The sequence below is a fragment of the Amphibalanus amphitrite genome, unplaced genomic scaffold (genome assembly GCF_019059575.1).
Source record: "Amphibalanus amphitrite isolate SeventyFive unplaced genomic scaffold, NRLGWU_Aamphi_draft 001503F_arrow, whole genome shotgun sequence".
NCBI lineage: Eukaryota > Metazoa > Arthropoda > Thecostraca > Balanomorpha > Balanidae > Amphibalanus > Amphibalanus amphitrite.
The window spans coordinates 94,143-112,803 of NW_024882996.1; the positions used below are offsets into that span (position 1 = coordinate 94,143).

Consider the following 18,661-nt stretch of genomic DNA (forward strand, 5'->3'; position numbering starts at 1 on the left):
TATGCTTTGATATGTAGACTGGGTTCTTCAATCTTTTGAGGAATTGCTTTTTAGCTTTAGGTTAGGTAACAGGTACCTATGCTTGAATAAGAAGGAAAATAAGCTGTAACTTGACCTAATTCAGCTCATGTACGTAGTCTTCCAATTTTAGTAGTTTATCTTCAAGAAGGAAAATGTCCAGAGCTTATGACAAGAAGGAAAATAAGCTATATCTTGAATTGATCCAGTTAATGTACGATATCCTGATGCTCAAATTGTAGGAGCTTCATTGTCAACGGCATTACTTAAATTACTGAAACAGTAGCCGAGCTATAATTAAATGACTATCTAAATAATTCTTTAACAAATTTATTGCAATGCCTTAACAGCAAATAAATGCAAATGATAAGTAGAAGAAACACTTTATTCACTCGAATTTCTGAGCGCGAGAATGCCCTCGCTGAAATTTATTTGGTCGGCAATCCACTTTTCAGGAGAATTCTTCAAGCATGTTTGTTTTTTCCATAGTTTGCTATCACGTTTTCCATAAATAACTTATTCATTACACATATGTGTGTCTCTAAAAGAAATAAATGCCCCATAAAAATTAAAACACATAACTTTTGCTGTTCGCAAACAGTACGCATAATTTCCAATAGCGACGGCGACAAGACATTGACCAATCACGTTGCGTGTTTCCTGCTGGCGTTGATTTGTACTGTGGGCAAAATGGCGTGAATAGAATTACCATACTATTCTCTTTATAAGATTGCGTGAATAGGGTGCCGTAAATAGAGTGGGGTGGAATGATAGTACGCCATTTGGTAGCACAACCTTTATAAGATTGGGCCCTGGAGCTGTTTCAAGTTATCGTGAGTTTCTAATGGCCAAATTATGTCATTGCGCTAACCACAATACCTTCCAATACGCTGCCATGCTGTCGCCGTTTCTCAATGGAGCGACGAGCCCAGGCATGCACCGTGCTGCGTTTCGGCACTCGGGGACCATTTGAATTACTTATGTAACTTATGTCGTAAGATTCAGATTCATATTCTTTATTTACGACAAATCCATGAAGCATGGGTTTTCATTGCCACTCGTCATCTTGATAAAATAAGAATGGTATAGGCTTATAGGCAGTATTGACAGGCCAAGATCCACTTACTCTACCCACAACCATTTTGCTCTCTCAGGAGATACCGTCGCAGGTAGCGCCTAAAGCCTCTCGCGTCGACACGGAACGGCAGACGATCGTAGTCTCTGACAGCGTCATAGCACAGGCGTCGACGTCCCGCCTCAGTGCGTATCCTGGGCAACGCATGGTGGCCTACAGTACGCGTCTGGTACGTGTGCTCTGCTGTGCGCCCTATCGTGCTCGCAATAGCTTCTGGTCTTCCTGTGGTGACGACAGAATGCACCATACAAATCCGATGATACCTGACAAGGTGGTGAATGTCCAGCCAATGCAAGTCGCGAAGTACATCGTGAATGTGATCAAATTTTCGGCGGCCGCTGATAACTCGGGCGCCAAAATTCAGCAGTTTTTGAATTCTGTTCAGATTTGTTTCGCCACAATTTCCGTACACTGACATGCAGTACCTAATGACCGAGTTCACGAGAGCTTGAACGATGATTGACAGAGAGTCGGCAGGCATGACATGCTTTGCATGCAACAACCCAATCAGTATCCCAGTGCATTTGGCGGTCAGATGATCTACGTGAGCTGTGAAGCTCATGTGGCTGTCCATAATAACTCCTAGATTTTTAACCAGGGTTGTGCTCGACTCAAAAACATTTGCCGACTCGACTCATCATTCAACTTCAGAAAGCTTTGACTCAACTCTGACTCAAACAAGGAGTCGATTTTTCCCTTGACTCGACTCATGACTCAAGCGGCTCATGAAAATATGAGTCGACTCAAACTTGACTCAAATTTTTTGTTGAGTCAAGCGAGTTTACTCAAAATTGACTCAGATAAAAAAGTTGTTGAGCGGGGGGGGGGGGGGTGAAAAAATATAGCAGCAGGACCAGGGCTAAGTTGTTAAGCGGGGGGGGGGGGGTGTAAAGCTTTTAGGAATATATTGTTTCTAGAAAGTTGAGTCAGCTGACTCATGTTCCTAAATGTTTGACTCAACTCAATGCAAAAAGTTGTTTTACTGACTCAACTCTGACTCAACTCAACACCTTAATATTTTTGTCCGACTCAACTCTGACTCAACTCAACAGCTCAACATTTTATCCGACTCAACTCAAATCTGACTCATTTGAGTCAGAGCTGAGTCAAATTTCTGACTCGACTCATGAGTCAAGCACAACCCTGTTTTTAACTACTCTCGAGTCAGGTATGATAGCGCCCATGACATTGATTGCGATTGGTGGCAGTCCTCGCAACATAGCTGGAGTACCAAGCACTAGAACCTGTGTTTTGTCCGCGTTATAGATAGTGCTCACTGCTCACGTGCCCTCGCGACGGGGATCCAAACAATATCACGTGCTGTAGGCTCTTTAGATAGTCCTGGGGTCCCTACATTGAGAATGTTGGGCTCGCTATGATCTTTGGCCCGTGGTGCTTGTAGGACCTCTGGCTCGCACGAATATGTGAAGTGGCTCACATGTTTGGATGTTTTGCTTTTCAGGTTCAGCCTGGGTGGAGGGAAGATCACCAAACACCTGGCGTTTCCCAACAAACTGAACGTGACCAGGTTCATGACGCGACCTCCGACACAGGGACAGGTGAGCACTAGGACCTTTGGTGAGACCTTGGGTGAGAGCCATTGAGCGCCAGGGAGCTAGGTGAGCGTTGGTGATGTACCTGTGATCCTGGTGTCATCAGTGACAGCCGGCCAGCGCTGGGTCCTTAGGTGAGTGATTGTTCTCATGGTGATCGCCAGTGAGTGCCGGTGAGTGCCGGTGAGGGCTGGTGAGCTTTGGGTCATTGGGTGTGAGACTGAGCGAGTGGTGGCGTCGGGCCGATATGTTAAATACGGTAATCGATACGGTAATGCATGCTCAGGCATCACATCACAACAGAATGACATACCTACGCAACAGCTAAGCCTTTATATTTTGTCTTCACATACGATAGCTCACGAATCCGTGTTTGTTCGTGTCTAAATCACTTGTAAAATGATAAGGATGATCAGTTCGAGTGTACAATGATTCATCCGCAAATTTGAATCGAAATAGGTTATGCACAATTTTATAAAATGCGGTATTTAGTTTGCGTTCACATTGATTTTGATGTATGGCTGATTTTGTGCGAAAGAGCACACAACATTGCGCTTCTTCCTTTCTGCAGGTCTTTATTAAATCTACTCAATAAACTCTCAGACAATTCGATTTCTGACACATGTCTCGGCTGGTTTTTCTCGTTCCACAGGTGGTCTACTCGCTGGTGTCCCTGATCAACCACATGGGTCCGTCCCAGAACTGCGGCCACTACACGGCCATGGCCAAGGCGGCCAACGGACAGGTGTACCTCTTCGACGACGCCTCGGTGAGTGACGAGGGGCTGTATCCCGCGCCGTAGGAACTGTGACAGTTAGTTACTCACCCCCTTCCCTGGGAGAAGCCTGTGCCAGAGTCGGCGGTCGCTTCAAGAACCCCACTCCAGAGACAGAGTCAACCTTCTCGTCTTTATGCTGCCCAAGTGGCTTCTCAGAGCCCTGGCGTTAGGTATTTTTCTCGCAGTTCTCCATGCAATCTTATTCCCTGCTTTATGGGCGCCGATGACCACTGTAGTCCGGGCGCCCAAAAACCCCCAATTCATCATCATCATCATTATTCCTTGCTTTCTTCTTTCCGTTTTTCCTCTCTCTCTCTCTCTCTCTCTCTCTCTCTCTCTCTCTCTCTCTCTCTCTCTCTCTCTCTCTCTCTCTCTCTCTCTCTCTCTCTCTCTCTCTCTCTCTCTCTCTCTCTCTCTCTCCCCTCTCTCTCTCCCTCTCTCTCTCTCTCTCTCTCTCTCTCCCTTTCTCTCCTCCCCCTCTCCCTCCTCTTCCTCCCTGTTCCTTCCTCTTCCTCCCGCACTCTCCCTGCCTTTACCATTCACTATGTAGCTATAAAATTAGCGATCATCTGTACTGCGACCACCCGAAAAACGCCTTTCTCAGTGACGAGCCAGTGTGGGACTCGTGTCTTTCTGTGTGCTTCTGCTCTCAGAGCTGGAGAATTGTCAAAATCCCAGGGGTGATTTTCAGCACCTGACGAGTGGCAACGTCAAACGCTTGCGTAATAAAGCGCATGTAGGAACGCTTCCCAACAGCATCACTGTCCTTGCGACTTATGCAAAACATTTTGTGTCTCAGATAAAATGTAAGCAGCCACTGGAACATGATAAGGTGGTAATCTTTGAATTTCAGGGGGTGCTCGAGCACCCCCAAAATCCCTAATTCTCCACCCGTCTGCTGTGTGTCCTGACACCCACCCACGCGGTAATGCGATCTCAGGCATCACATCAAAACACCCCCAGCTCTGGCCCGCCGGGAGTCCTGAGTCCCGTCGGCAGGCTTCTATGGGCCGTCTTGACTGTCAGGGAGTCGGTAATGGTTGTAATTATCCGCCGGGTTGGTGCCAGTGACGTCAAAAGTAAGCTGGGCCGCTGAGGCTGTGTTGTTATGAGTGATTGGGCTGGTCGCAGATGCTGATTACATGTTCGTTAGTGTTTGGCATTATATTGCATCACTCCCACTCAGACAAAGTCCTTACAAAACGCCCGGCACAGCCCGGCAACGGAGGCTACTCTTTTTATATAGAACTCGAAGGACTACAAATGGTAATTGTTAGTCGATTGACTGACGAAATCTGCCAATTACTTGGGTTGCACGAATCGTGACGTCAATGGTTATCAACAGAAGGTCAACGATAGTTTTTTTCTTCAGTACCTGTCCCTCTATTGGCTAAGCTTGCGTCCAACCATCGGTTCCTAGCGATCAAAGGGTTTTGATCTTGTTTACCAGGATTGGCGGATACCTATCGAACCTCAAAGGCATTCGTTTGGCTTATTCCGGGACGTTGTTAGCTCATTAGCGGGGTACCTTTAGTTGCGAAGTCCGCGAAGTTCTGTCTCGTCAATGTCGGATCACGGATACGCTGGCACAGATGATGTGTGGAGCTTTGAATGATGGGGACGGGAGGGCTAGGGTTGGTTTTTTTTTGCTTCCGTTATGAAAAGATTTACTGTGGCAGCCGTCCTCGTTATGTGAGATTCTAGGCATTGTAAAGCCATTTGATGTCCTATATAATATAGATTGTTCAGTTCCTCACAGAATCGCTATTAATTCAGTGTGTTGCGATCGTGATGGATGAACTGTTGATTTAGAAAACTTAAGCAGTTTTCTGCTGATGTATTCCAGCCTCGGCATGGTAAGGTAAAAAGGGCACGTCTGACTTCAAGAAAAGCTTCCGAGAAAGCAGCTTCTTCATGTGATACTAGGGTCGGTTAAGCATTACTAGGCCACCATATCTTGATACAAAATATCAACCTGCAGGCTTAATTGACTCTGCGCTGCATAAAACGCCTCCGTGTGGCTTTGGCTTTACGTGATTTGCTAATTAGGTTGGTTGGATGCTGTTTTTGCTGTGCTCGTACAGATTGGCTCGTTGATACTAATCGTCATTTTGTTTTGATCTCCGTTCAGTGGTTGCCATGGTTACAGCTGTTTTCCGACTTTTTTCCGTCGAATGCCGGCTGTTAACCTTCATCCGAGAGAGAACGTCTGTAGCTCCAGTTTCCAGCTACCAGGACATGCCACGGAACATGTGGTAAAAGCCTTGAAGACATTCCGTCTTTTACTTGGGTGGAGAATTGTGCTGGACTGTTGGTGCTAGAGCTCTCCCGATTCCACGCCGGCTTGGCTTTGGAGCCACAACAGACGGCTGAGGTCAAGGTCGCCGCTAGGGCGGTGGCGAATTAGCTGCGCCCGAGCTCCCACCGTTCCGCACAATTCTCCACCTATGGTCTTGCCAACTTCGTACTTTGCATGTTCTCTAGTTTTGAGCTAGCAAGATACGCCATTGACCATGTGGTGAAAGCCTGGACGACATTGCTTCTTTTCTCTACTTGGTTATTTGTATCCTGATTCCTGCAAGTCCTATTTTGCGGTTATCACTCTCAGTGTAACTGAGATCAAATTAGCCAGACTGCCGCCACGTGGAAAGGGGAGAGATGTTTTTCGCATATCCCGAGGCATTGGATGGTGACTGCTATTTCATTTGCGACACCCTTTGTCACGGTGCATATGCGTCTGTGCTTGTCGGTAATGGAGGGAAGCGGTATCAGATGAGCTGAGTGCCGCTGGAACTGGAGCCCACGTTTCTCGGTAGACATAAATGGAATATAAGATGAGACGCGGGCGTCAGAAAGGAGTGCGATGCACGCGCAAATCGCTGCAGTGGCAAATCGTGGAAGTGTTTGCATAGAGCTGGTAGTGTGAGATCAAAGCGCTTTGAAAGCGCTGTCGCCTGCTGGAAGCTGTGTGTAATCCAAGTAGCGCAGGAATTGTTATTGCCTTACTAGAGTCGGGCTTTGGAACGGAGTTGTTATTGCCTTACTAGAGTCGCGGGCTTTGGAACGGAGACGGTGTTACCGAAAAATGAGGAATTTTTATTTATTTTTTAGAGTTGCTTGAGCCGCGAATACAGAGAGAAGAGTACAAAGCCCAACTCTGAACTCAAGACTAATTTACTCCGGCAATACAAATAACACACTTGTTTACACAAGTTATGTACAAAAATTGAACACGAAGTGTAAAATTCGTAAAATGGATGCTTGCTTGCTCTACCTGAAGTGACTATGCTCTTAACTCAGTTATTGGCCGATTCCTGAGGCGATTTATTTGAATAAAATGGCTGATAAACGAACTATATACAGTTGCTTTATTCAAGTGTTCAATTCGATTAGAAAGTAAGCAAGGTAATAAATGTATATTTCATCTACATAGTAATGCTACCATGCTTTTTTAACCCTAACCCCAATAGGTGAATAAAATAAAACCCAGAATGCGTTACAATATTTGCAACAACAACAACAACAACAACAACAACAACAACAACAACAACAACAACAAACGAACGCATCTCCAACGGGGGGGGTACCGTGCCCCCTTTGATTTTGACATTTTAACATTAGCCCTATGGGCGTTGCATGGAAAGAATGGGACCAAAAGTCGGCAGTGCCCCCCCCCCCTTAGTTGAAGGTGTTCCGCCGCCACTGCGTATCTCCCTAATGCGGAAAGAAAACCTAGTTTGGGTCTTTTCCCATCATCATAAGAAAAACATTGGTTAAATTTAGGTAAAGCTGTGTTCGGGCTACATTGACAGTCCCACTTCCTCTCAGAAACAGCCTTTTCGGGACCTGCGAATGTCTGTATGCAGGGTTGTGCTCGACTCAAAAGAATTTGCCGACTCGACTCATCATTCAACTTCAGAGAGCCCTGACTCAACTCTGACTCAAACAAGGAGCTGATTTTTTCCCTTGACTCGACTCATGACTCAAGCGGCTCAATGAAAATATGAGTTGACTCAAACTTGACTCAACTTTTTGTTGAGTCAAGTGTGTTGACTCAAAGTTGACTCAGATAAAAAAGTTGTTGAGCGGGGGGGAGGAGAATCCGGGGCAGCAGGGCCAGGCCTAAGAGAATGGAAAGCTTTTCAAAAAAGATGAGTCAGCTGACTCATGTTCCTTGATGTTTTTTACTCAACTCAATGTCAAAAGTTATTTTACTGACTCAACTCTGACTCAACTCAACACCTTAATATTTTTGTCTGACTCAACTCTGACTCAACTCAACAGCTCAACATTTTATCCGACTCGACTCAAACCTGACTCATTTGAGTCAGAGTTGAGTCAAATTTTTGACTCGACTCATGAGTCAAGCACAACCCTGTCTGTATGCAAGTAGCGGATGCGCGAGTACCTACCAATCTGCTGCTATATTACCCAAAGCCTTAGGCTCAACCATATACCTCTGTATACAGAGGTCTATGGCTCGACACTCAGCACATTGTTGAGAAGTTTCGACTTAGTCTGTGCATGCTTATCAACTCCCTCATTCCCCGCTGGCGAAAGCCATATGACCCTCAAGACGTGCGATATAGTTCATAATTGAAATGCGAGCTCTCCGCATAAATTAATGCATACTGATGAAGCTCCATATCCTCTGCTGTATTATTTCGAAGCGCTGACGTGCACCGCAGACGTGACGCGTTTCCCTTCTGAAAGAGAGTAATCGAGACTTCTCGCTCACATCCTGATGCCCATTTATGCTCACTATCGTGTAGTGAGGTGATCCCGCCCGCATTTCCATTCAGTTATTGATATCAGTTGCGCACCGGAGTTATCAATATTTATATATGCATCATGACGCACGGCATTTGCAGGAGGCAGTTCTTGCAGAGTGGTCCCGCCCCTTAGTTGGCCTAAACTACGCAGCGATGCATACCGGGATACATGTGTATTGTGTACCTCTTGGTTGTTGCATTTTTCCTTCATCGTCTATGTCGATATTGTTTGCTCGCCGATTTTCCGATATTGATATTGTTCGATATTGTTTGGTAGTTTTGGATCCGTTGATTTGATAAAGTGGATAGGACACTGTCCATCTAATTGTCTCGACGTTAAATCGGTGAATACATTAGCATGATGCTCGTAAGTAGGCTCATCTTTGCCACGGGGTCAACTCAACTCACCTTTACCTACTCACCTTGGGGTAGGCCGCCAAAGTCGTATGCTACAAGTCTTGGCTGAGTGTCTGAATCAGGCTCTCTAAGGTATGCTATTGGGTAACTACGTTTGGACTCAATCTTAGGCTTAGAAAAGGAGCCAAGCATTTTTCGCGTAAACCACGCTGATTGTATGGCATTACGTTTTCAGCGCATTTCAGCGCTGTGTGAGGCTAATTAACATGAAAGAACGGAATGTAAACAGTAGCACCAAACAAAGACAGGAACAGATATTAAAGTTTCGGGCGTAAACTAATCTAAGGTCTCATCAAAGTTCTTGAGTATTTGTCCTAAAATGTTAGCCCGCTTGTTTATAAAGGAATGTACTTGATATGGCTTCTGTTTTACTCGGCTCTGTCGTATTTTTGAAAATCTACTTTACTTATTCGAAACATACGCCAGATCCTCCATTTAGTCGTTAAACCCATCAGGAAGGTCAATGTCATATCAGAGTTAGTTGATGATGATGATGTTCGTTGCTGGTCGGAAGCCGTGTTTCATTTTCTTACATCCGCCTTTTGTTCAGAGTTGTGCCTCCGTGTCCGATTTTCCAGAACCACAACATCCACACCCGCGCCTAGTGCTCTGAATACCTGCCAAACACGAAGCCTTAGTGTGTGTGTGCGCGCCGTGGTAGTAGGGTCTCGTCGTGTATGAACACTATGAAGTGACGTGGTTATTTCTTTGCCTGCTAACTCGAAAGGTAACGCTGTGATCTGCTTCCGGATCCTGGCGCCACGCCTAACGCGCACTAATTTAAAGCCGACAAAGCTTTGCTTCGAGTCGCCGGGGCATTAGCTGTGAGCTAACAAGGTGTTTTCGATGCATTCGTTCTATTCTGGTGAAGATTGGCTGAGGTACTGAATTTTTCGATCTGAACTTCCCGCGTTCTCAAGCTAGCAACGCAAAATTCGCTGATTATTTTCGCTGATTAAATTCGCGCCTTGGCTCTCAAATCTATTAGTCTGTTCGTTTGGTATGTAAACTACATAGTAGTAGCATTGTGTTTTCATTTGGCGACATTCAAGTGATTTGTACATTCTCTTACGGTAATTGAAAATGGAAAATGATTCAGATCAGCACAACACGGACATGGTTTGTTAACAGTTTTCTGGTGCAATCAGCAGAGTTGTGCGCCGAGTCGCAACACTCCACTGTAAACAAGCAATATTTCAATACACAATAAGCAGCTCAACCGATGAATTCGTCGGTCGTCCTTGCCAATGCCCGCTGCCGCTATGAAGCTGTTGCCTGCAGTAGCGGCGGAACACCTTCAATTAAGGGGGCACTGCCGACTTTTGGTCCCATTCCTTCCATGCAACGCCCATAGGGCTAATGGTAAAACGCCAAAATCAAAGGGGGGCACGGTGCCCCGGTGCCCTCCCCGTTCCGCCGCCTATGGTTGCCTGTTGGATTGATGTGTCCCCTCTCAGTGAAGCAACAGGGGATCAATTGGTGAGCAGCTTTCTCTACTGCACCCACTAGCGGCAGCTTACTTTGTTTGCATCTGCTTCTCTTAGCCTCTGCTTGGGCTATTTGACGGCCGCCTCGGCTTCCAATGGTGCATCTAAATTAACGCTGTCGCCAGTTCAAAATTAATCTCACAACGGCCACCTCCCACACCCTGGAGTGAATGCTGGAAAAGATATTGCAACGGGGATCTAAGTTTGTTTGGAAGAAGGACAGTGACTGGATGCTATATAGGTCTGTGGAAAATTTTGCCGAGTTCGCAGAGAGCAGGGCGGAACAAACCGAATTGGAACGGATCGCTCAGCGATACATGTGTAGGTATAGGTTTCTGTTGGGATGTGGGAAGTCGAGATCAAACACACGTAATGATATAATTGTTGGGAACAGTGTAAATAATTTTCAAAGTCGTAATTTAGTGCCGCGCTAAAGCGCTTGAAATATGATCGTGTCAAAATGTGTTACGTCCGCCTGCGAATCTTAGCACAAATTCACAAAAGCGGGATTGCCTGTATGTCCTTGGTAAGTTGCCCAGCCCAAAGCCGAGTAAGGAATTGCTGTCGGTTTCAAGATTAGATTTTCTACGACCAGCAAGCAATACGATACAGTGCGTAACTTCTACCTGTTTCTATTATCGCATTGTGCAACTGCTAACACCGTATGCTTAGCCTGCTAACAGCTTATCCGTTGCCAGGAAAGAAGTTCGTGTAGCCGTGCCAATGAACTGCATTCGTGTGCAGTGAACGCTTATATAAAATGTTGTTTTAAGCTTTGTGACGCCGGCTGCTTGGTCTTAATCGCAATAACAACGTACATTCCTAATTAAAGTCGTACGGAAGTTTACAACACCCTTGGAAGTTAAACTGGAGTCGCTGTCGGCTTACAGTTCAAATGTCGTGCTAGACGGGCAGCGTTATCCAGCACCTACCTGGCAACTGGCAGCTCGGCAACAGGTCGCCTGTTGCCAGGTGACGCCGGTTCAGAGCTGCCAAATGCTGCCAGATCCTGTGAGTCGCTGCCGGCCGTTGTCTTGCGAGCAGGAAATGCGACAATATCGCCAGCAAGTTCACCTAATTTGGCTTGAGGATAACAGGCATGCCGTGTTGCTGTACATTACCTTTTTTATTTCTGACGCATTACTCTGTTTTGGAGCGTGCTTTATGAACAGGATTTACGTAATTTCATGTGTTATATCGGGTATGAATTTCAGGAAGTGCGCTCCCGAATTCGTGTGACTGAGCCTTACCTGCCCCCCCGCCCGGAAAAAAAACAAACATTTGGCATGCCATTCACGGTTCAAAACTACGAGACTACATTTTATAGTATATTGTATTGCATTGGATTGTGTATTGTATTGTATTTTAAGGATAGTGGTGATCTCAAATTTTAGTTGATAGATTGTAAAATTAGATGTCGATTTTAGCGCTATTGCGTCGTATGAGTATAAGTATGATCTGACAAGCGCTGCAACAAATTTCACTTTACCTACCAGACTTAAAGCAGCATGGACTTTCGAAATTGAAGACAAATACTATGCAGTATTTGGTCCAGTTCCTCTATCATCCTCTGAAGACCAGTGTAGGTTTTACCCTACTCCATTTTTAAGGCTGATTTCAAGCGCTTTGGACGCATTGGAGTTATAGTTTTGTGATGCCTTTGTTACCACCAACGCCTTTATTCGGCCTTTTCTTTCTCTGTATACGAGTAATAGTTAGGAACAAATTTGTGTTCCATTCTCTCGTATGTTTTGTATGGGTTATAACGAGTCAGTGAAACGTGGTGTTGAGTGTTGAGTGATGTTTGTGCATCCTTTTGTGTTTATTTTTCTTGCACTATCCTTATGCGGCCCTGGCACTATCCCAGCTCTCAAGTTGGGTTGAGGTGTTCAAAACACACGCATTTTTGTCTGCAATGTGGCGTTATCTTGCCTTTAATTGATATTTGAAACTTCATTGTATTAGTGCAACATAATATGGGTGGCATATCACCTATTATCGTCAAGTTACAGCATAATTTGGAAACATAATAGGCCATTTTCCATCTAATTTCTTCCAGAAAATGATATTCACACTGACATTTTTACTCAAACAGTGTCCCTTTCGCAAGTGTTGTTCAATTGTTCTAACACATTATTACATTAAATGCGGCGATTGGCTGCATTCTGGAAATTATTGACATTCGGTATGGTAATATGATCTTCCATTTGGTGTTTGGTCTTCCTTTTCCGCTCTCGTTCCCCGTTTCTTAATCCTGGTCTGTAGCTGTGTGCGAGTCTATGTCCATGACGTCACCCTCCTCGTCCGCAGGTGCGTATGACGTCACTGAGCAACATGCTGTCCACCAATGCCTACGTGCTGATGTACGAGATGACGGGATCCACGCGACAGCTGCTGCTCGGCCACTCGCCAGGTGAGGCATGTCAGGAGGTGAAACTCATTGTACATTGTATATCATACGCCAGGTGAGCTAAAGGAATAGGTAGGTGAGGCTCATTGTATAGCATACGCCAGGTGAGCTAAAGCAATAGGTAGGTGAGGCTCATTGTGTAATGTATAGCACACGCCAGGAGAGTTATAGGAGTAGGTAGGTGAGGCTCATTGTATAGCACACGCCAGGTGAGTTATAGGAGTAGGTAGGTGAGGCTCATTGTATAGCACACGCCAGGTGAGTTTTTTTCTGTAGCTCTTAAAGACTCGTCCAACGCTACTCGTTCTATATCGGTAACCATAGACATCTCAATGATCTGCTTAACTTTCCGACCAAGTTGGTCTGTAATGCTATTCGCCTGTCAATGAAGGTATAACTGTTAAACATGCTGTATCCAACGGAGCCCGATCGTCTCTCGGTATTAGATCCGACACGGATGCGCCGTTCTCGGTTTGGCTGATAGGATTAGTGTTTTCGTCACCGGGCGCCTCTGCGTCGCTGGTTCCGGCTCTGTTGCTAACTCTGGTCTGTATCTACCACCCGGGGCGCCCGGCAGCGGTGCTCCGCCTCTGTGTCCCGGCCTAGGTAACTCAGGGCGGACGTTGCCGCTCGTACAAAGTTGACCAGAGCTCACGTTCTTTGCCGCCGCCAAGGACTTAGGTACCATTGCTACACGGCCCAACGACAGTGTCGCCTGGGTGGTGTTTTCGTTGTTTATTTTTGTCGCAAAGTTAGGTTCAAGCTCACATTCGTTTATATGTTTGCCTTCTAACGTGTTTAACGTGTTGGAAAAGTTCGACGGAAGTTTCTCAGCGAGGTAATGCAGAAGTATTTCTGGTTGTAAAAAGAATCGTCTCGGATAATGTTACCGGCGATATGCGACTTTCAGTCGCGCTTTTCAGACTCCCATTTACCCAAATTCAGGTTTTATCAGCTTGCTCTTCTGGCATTGCAGCTGGCGGCGAATGATATCAGTTCTTCTATATAGTTTACATGCGTGACATTACACCAAAGTCTCGCCTGACGCTGTCTTCTTCCTTTCACAGGAGCGCCGGCCACAGAGACGAATCGCGCGGCCTCGCCGCCGCCCCCTCCCCCGCCCCCTCCCCCGCCGCCTGTCCGGGCCCCGTCAGTTCCAGCCGCGACCACCCCGCTACAGCCGAACGCCGCGCTGACCAACGCCGCCAACAGGTGGGAACTAGCCCCTCAGGCGTGGTAGGGTGGGAACTGGCTCCTCACACGTGGTAGGGTGGGAACTAGCTCCTTAGACGTGGTAGGGTGGGAACTGGCTCCTCACACGTGGTAGGGTGGGAACTGGCTCCTCACACGTGGTAGGGTGGGAACTAGCTCATCAGGCGTGGTAGGGTGGGAACTAGCTCCTCACACGTGGTAGGGTGGGAACTAGCTCATCAGGCGTGGTAGGGTGGGAACTAGCTCCTCACACGTGGTAGGGTGGGAACTAGCTCATCAGGCGTGGTAGGGTGGGAACTAGCTCCTCACACGTGGTAGGGTGGGAACTAGCTCATCAGGCGTGGTAGGGTGGGAACTAGCTCCTCAGGCGTGGTAGGGTGGGAACTAGCTCCTCACACGTGGTAGGGTGGGAACTAGCTCATCAGGCGTGGTAGGGTGGGAACTAGCTCCTCACACGTGGTAGGGTGGGAACTAGCTCATCAGGCGTGGTAGGGTGGGAACTAGCTCCTCACACGTGGTAGGGTGGGAACTAGCTCATCAGGCGTGGTAGGGTGGGAACTAGCTCCTCACACGTGGTAGGGTGGGAACTAGCTCCTCACACGTGGTAGGGTGGGAACTAGCTCCTCACACGTGGTAGGGTGGGAACTAGCTCCTCACACGTGGTAGGGTGGGAACTAGCTCATCAGGCGTGGTAGGGTGGGAACTAGCTCCTCACACGTGGTAGGGTGGGAACTAGCTCATCAGGCGTGGTAGGGTGGGAACTAGCTCCTCACACGTGGTAGGGTGGGAACTAGCTCCTCACACGTGGTAGGGTGGGAACTAGCTCCTCACACGTGGTAGGGTGGGAACTAGCTCATCACACGTGTCACGCACGGCGGGTGTGAGCTTTGTAGACAGGGTAGACCGCAGGGCGGACGGGCTGTCCCGCACCGCAGGGGCAATCGGACAGTTTTCTTCCTCGTGTTTTAGTTATTATGTGACCTCATCAGCAATTGGGTGCCACCCCGATGATGATGTGTTAATGAACTAAACTAAACCAAGCTGAAGAAACTTCTTTCGAGGAGTATCATATGCGTAGGATTAGATCTTTGAATGTCTCGTTTGCAAGTATTTTATTTATTGTTTCTGATATCTAGCAGAAAGCGAGACCACTGCTGCTGGTAGGCATTGCATCAGATTTGCCGTTTGCTTTTCCTACCGTTGGCTGTAGGCATTCAGACGAGTGGCCAGATACTTGACTAATGTTGCCGCTTATGATGCCGCTTTCCGGTGCCACGCTATATTAATGAAGCACTAACAGGAACGGAAGTACGCATACGGTGACTGTGCGGCACTAGAAAGGGGCAACTGGACCCAACTTGGACAGGCTCCGTTTCTTATTTGCATCATTTGCTTATACATGCATTCCTAGAGACCCAGCAGCAATGAAAATGCAACGTTGATGATGAAACGTAGGAATTGCAGAAGTGCTTGTAAAAGAACATTTCCTGCCAGATGAATGAAGTTAATTTGGCGCCTTCAATGCTTTTTTGAACTAGCTGGATATCATTTTCTTTAACGAATCTCATGTAGTTGGGTATATGCTCTCTGGAAGAAGCATGCATTGAAGCATTGCACATCTAACTATTTTTGCTGGCTCATTCCGATGTGATCCGATGTGATTGGTTTCATTACAGCTCTTGGTGGTTTCGTTTTACCCCCATAATCATTATCTAGGGACGGTTAAGATAGAATAATTTCCTGATTGGATGCCTGATACGCCACTTAGGTTGTGATAGCTTGTGTTTGGAGAAAAGAAAGCGGTAATTTGGATACGTGAGACCTTGAAGTGGATGCAGGAGATCTTACGTAAAGAGCGTCAGAGGCGTGTTTCCGTTACGCGCCCACGACGTGCACCGCTTCATGATAGTTCAGTTTACTAAAAGCAGTTCTGTAAGAGATAAATCGCTGGCTGCTTTTTCTTTTCGTAATGTCGCCCCTGAATTTTGTCATCCACCAAAAAAAAAAACCACAATAACTTGATGTGAAAGATGATACATATACCAGCGTAACTGATATGTTTTCAAATCTGCTCTCATTTTTTCTTCTCGTGGCTAGTTAGCTCGTGGCGTGGCTAACTTTTAGAAGACTTGTGGGTATAAGATTATTGGCGGTCGGCGATTTTCCAGCTGCTAAGCTCGGCCTCTGATCCTTCATCTGATGGACTAAAATGCGTGAAAACCATTTTGCACTTGATAGCCGTTTCGTGTAGCTGAATTATGTCCTGCTAAATCCTATTTACACAATTAGGCATAAGATTGGGCTGAACTTCACGGCGCTCAGTCGGCGGGCCAGGACTTCCCGAAACGGGCACCATCTGATAAATGTGCCGTCATTTCCTTCGAGCAATCATGACGCGTGCGCGTACCTAGTTCTACAACGTAGGTATATAAAAAAATGGATTCCGTGCCCGTTAAACTCCAGATCACAATGCTTAGAGTAAAACTTGCACTTCATTCATTTTTTTTTGTAACATCTTCACCTAATCAAACATATTTCCTTTTTTCTTATCATAGCATACCACGATTTGAATGTCGTACCCAACTGCCATCCGTGATCCACCCGTACCCTCTCAGTAATTCTCCTCCCTTCCCTCCCCATCGCCCACCACCCTCCCCAGAGACCTGCCATTAGCTACCCGCCCTTTCCCGGGACGTGACGCGGCCGACCCCGATCGGCTGATTATAGCCACGTTACGCAGACCTGCCCCGATCAGGTGGGCTAACCGAAATGGATGGGCACGCAAATAGGACCTCCAGCCCACGAGGTACGACCATCGCGCGCTGGCCGGGGACTGGGTGTGATCGTGACCTGTGGCCGCCCTGATTTCGTGGCATGTTTTCAGCAGTTTGTTATTTGTATGCTTTCTAGCCGTGTGTTTTTCTTATTTAAACGTTAAAACTTAACATAAGTCAAACGCAGTTATTTTTTGTTAAAAGCGAGAACATGACCTTTCTTAGCTCTTAAGAAGAACTTATTTAACCCTCGCCGGACCTATTGGTTTTCTACATACGCGCCGGCCGAGGGGGGGGGGGCGGGTACGACCCCCCCCCCCTCGCCGTTTCGCCCCTGGTGGAGCTAGCGCGTCGCGGAAAAAACGAGCGTGTGCGCCGTTACGAGACGCAGAGATTGGTACCCGATTTTAAGGTCCTAGGTCAACCGGTGACCTCTGAGGTCAGGTCAAGTGCCCCAAGGTACGGTTCCGTTTTTGGTGAATAACTTCGCAAAAAACGGCCGCAGAGCGCCGATTTTGGCAGCATCGTGTTCGTCTTGCTCAGGCGCGTCGAATGATATACTTTTTGTCCGGGTCAGGTCAACTTGGGGTGTTGACCTCAGGTCAAGGTCAGGTCAGCACCCCCAGGTCACGAAGTTGGTCGAAAGAGGTCATGTCGCATATCATTCGATTCGGCAGGTCTTCCTGAGTCCATTGGTGGCTTTCCCGACTCGCTAGCTCAATTTGATCAAGAGTTATTGACGAAAAACTAATATGACCTTGATGGTCACGCAAGGTCAACATTGCAAAAGTGACGCATCTAACCTTGCAAGGAGTGCATCAAATCACGATTCTGTGTGCTTGAGATAGTTGGAGATCGTTCCCGGCGCCAGAATAGCAGTTTGAATTTTTCCCCATTGACTTATAATGGTGAGGTCACGAAGATGACCTGACCTCATATGACCTTTAGGAAAAATCCGAGATATACAAGTTGTGGGACTCATAATGGATACTAGATCCTGCAAGTTTCAATTCCCTGTGACATCTCCTCTGGCAGTGAGGGCGTTGCGAAGTTGCGACATCTGAAGACCGTGCAGAGGTTCACTTATGACGTCATAGGTCAGTGACCTGACCTGACCCAAAAATGCGGTTGGTGTCAAAAGATCCGGCTTGGATCAAAGGTCAGGTATGCCAAGTTTCAGCTCTCTATCGCCAGCGTGTTCGGAGCTATCGCGAAAAAACCCTATGGGGGGGGGGGCGGCACCCGCCCCCCCCCCCTCGGCCGGCGAGGGTTAATCTTCTGTGTATAATCTTTGAAACACAATTGGGGAATGGGGCACTGATCAGATATGTTCGTGTGTAAAAATCATCAATGACTTACATCACCATACAAGCCTATGATGAACTTCCCTTGACGTACACTTACTGAAACTACCGAAGATGGCGCTGTTGATATGAAATAAAAGCGGTTTATCTTCTTAAAAAGCTGAAACTCTGCTTGAGGCTCATGATGAATAATAATAATATAAGAATAACCAGTAACCTCATAATATAAATCAGAAATAGGAGCCAAAAGGTTATATTTAAAGTTATCGAATATTTCGCTCCTGGAGCTTCGTCAGCGATAATTACCGCTGACGTAATTATCGCTGACGAAGCTCCAGGAGCGAAATATTCGATAACTTTAAATATAACCTTTTGGCTCCTATTTCTGATTTATATTATGAGGTTACTGGTTATTCTTATATTATTATTAAAAGCGGTTTATTACCTACTTTGGTGCTAGGCACGTCTTTTTTTGTGCGTGTGTATAAAAAATAGGGCTGTTATAAGAAATATCATATATAACTGTTATAATATTAAAAATAGGGATTGCTCCATTTGCTTATTTCCTTCAAGCCACACATGTTTTATTGCACAAAGACAACCGTGAATAGCACTGTGAACTCAAATCGCTGCTGTTCAACTTAAGAAGTGTGGAACGCAGTTTGAAGCATGTTTATTATTTGGAGGGATTGAGAAGGAGACAAATCATGGTAGAGCTTCACTTGTCCCGCCCGGGTCCTGCCGCGCCATGTAATGTGAGCATAAGGTCAATACTGTCAATAGTTAGTTTCAATCAATAGC

At 46.5% G+C, this 18,661-nt stretch overlaps 1 protein-coding gene across 3 annotated transcripts in view; it reads left to right on the forward strand.

The window, feature by feature from the left end:
• The window catches only part of LOC122373484 (ubiquitin carboxyl-terminal hydrolase 36-like), a 70,296-nt gene that overhangs the window by 24,066 nt on the left and 27,569 nt on the right, over window positions 1-18,661 (forward strand). For all 3 annotated transcript variants that reach the window (XM_043351593.1, XM_043351592.1, XM_043351591.1), the window contains 4 exons: window positions 2,616-2,712; window positions 3,359-3,475; window positions 12,471-12,573; window positions 13,638-13,782. In XM_043351593.1, coding sequence (XP_043207528.1) covers window positions 2,616-2,712; window positions 3,359-3,475; window positions 12,471-12,573; window positions 13,638-13,782 — 462 coding nt within the window. The remainder of the gene's footprint in view (window positions 1-2,615; window positions 2,713-3,358; window positions 3,476-12,470; window positions 12,574-13,637; window positions 13,783-18,661) is intronic.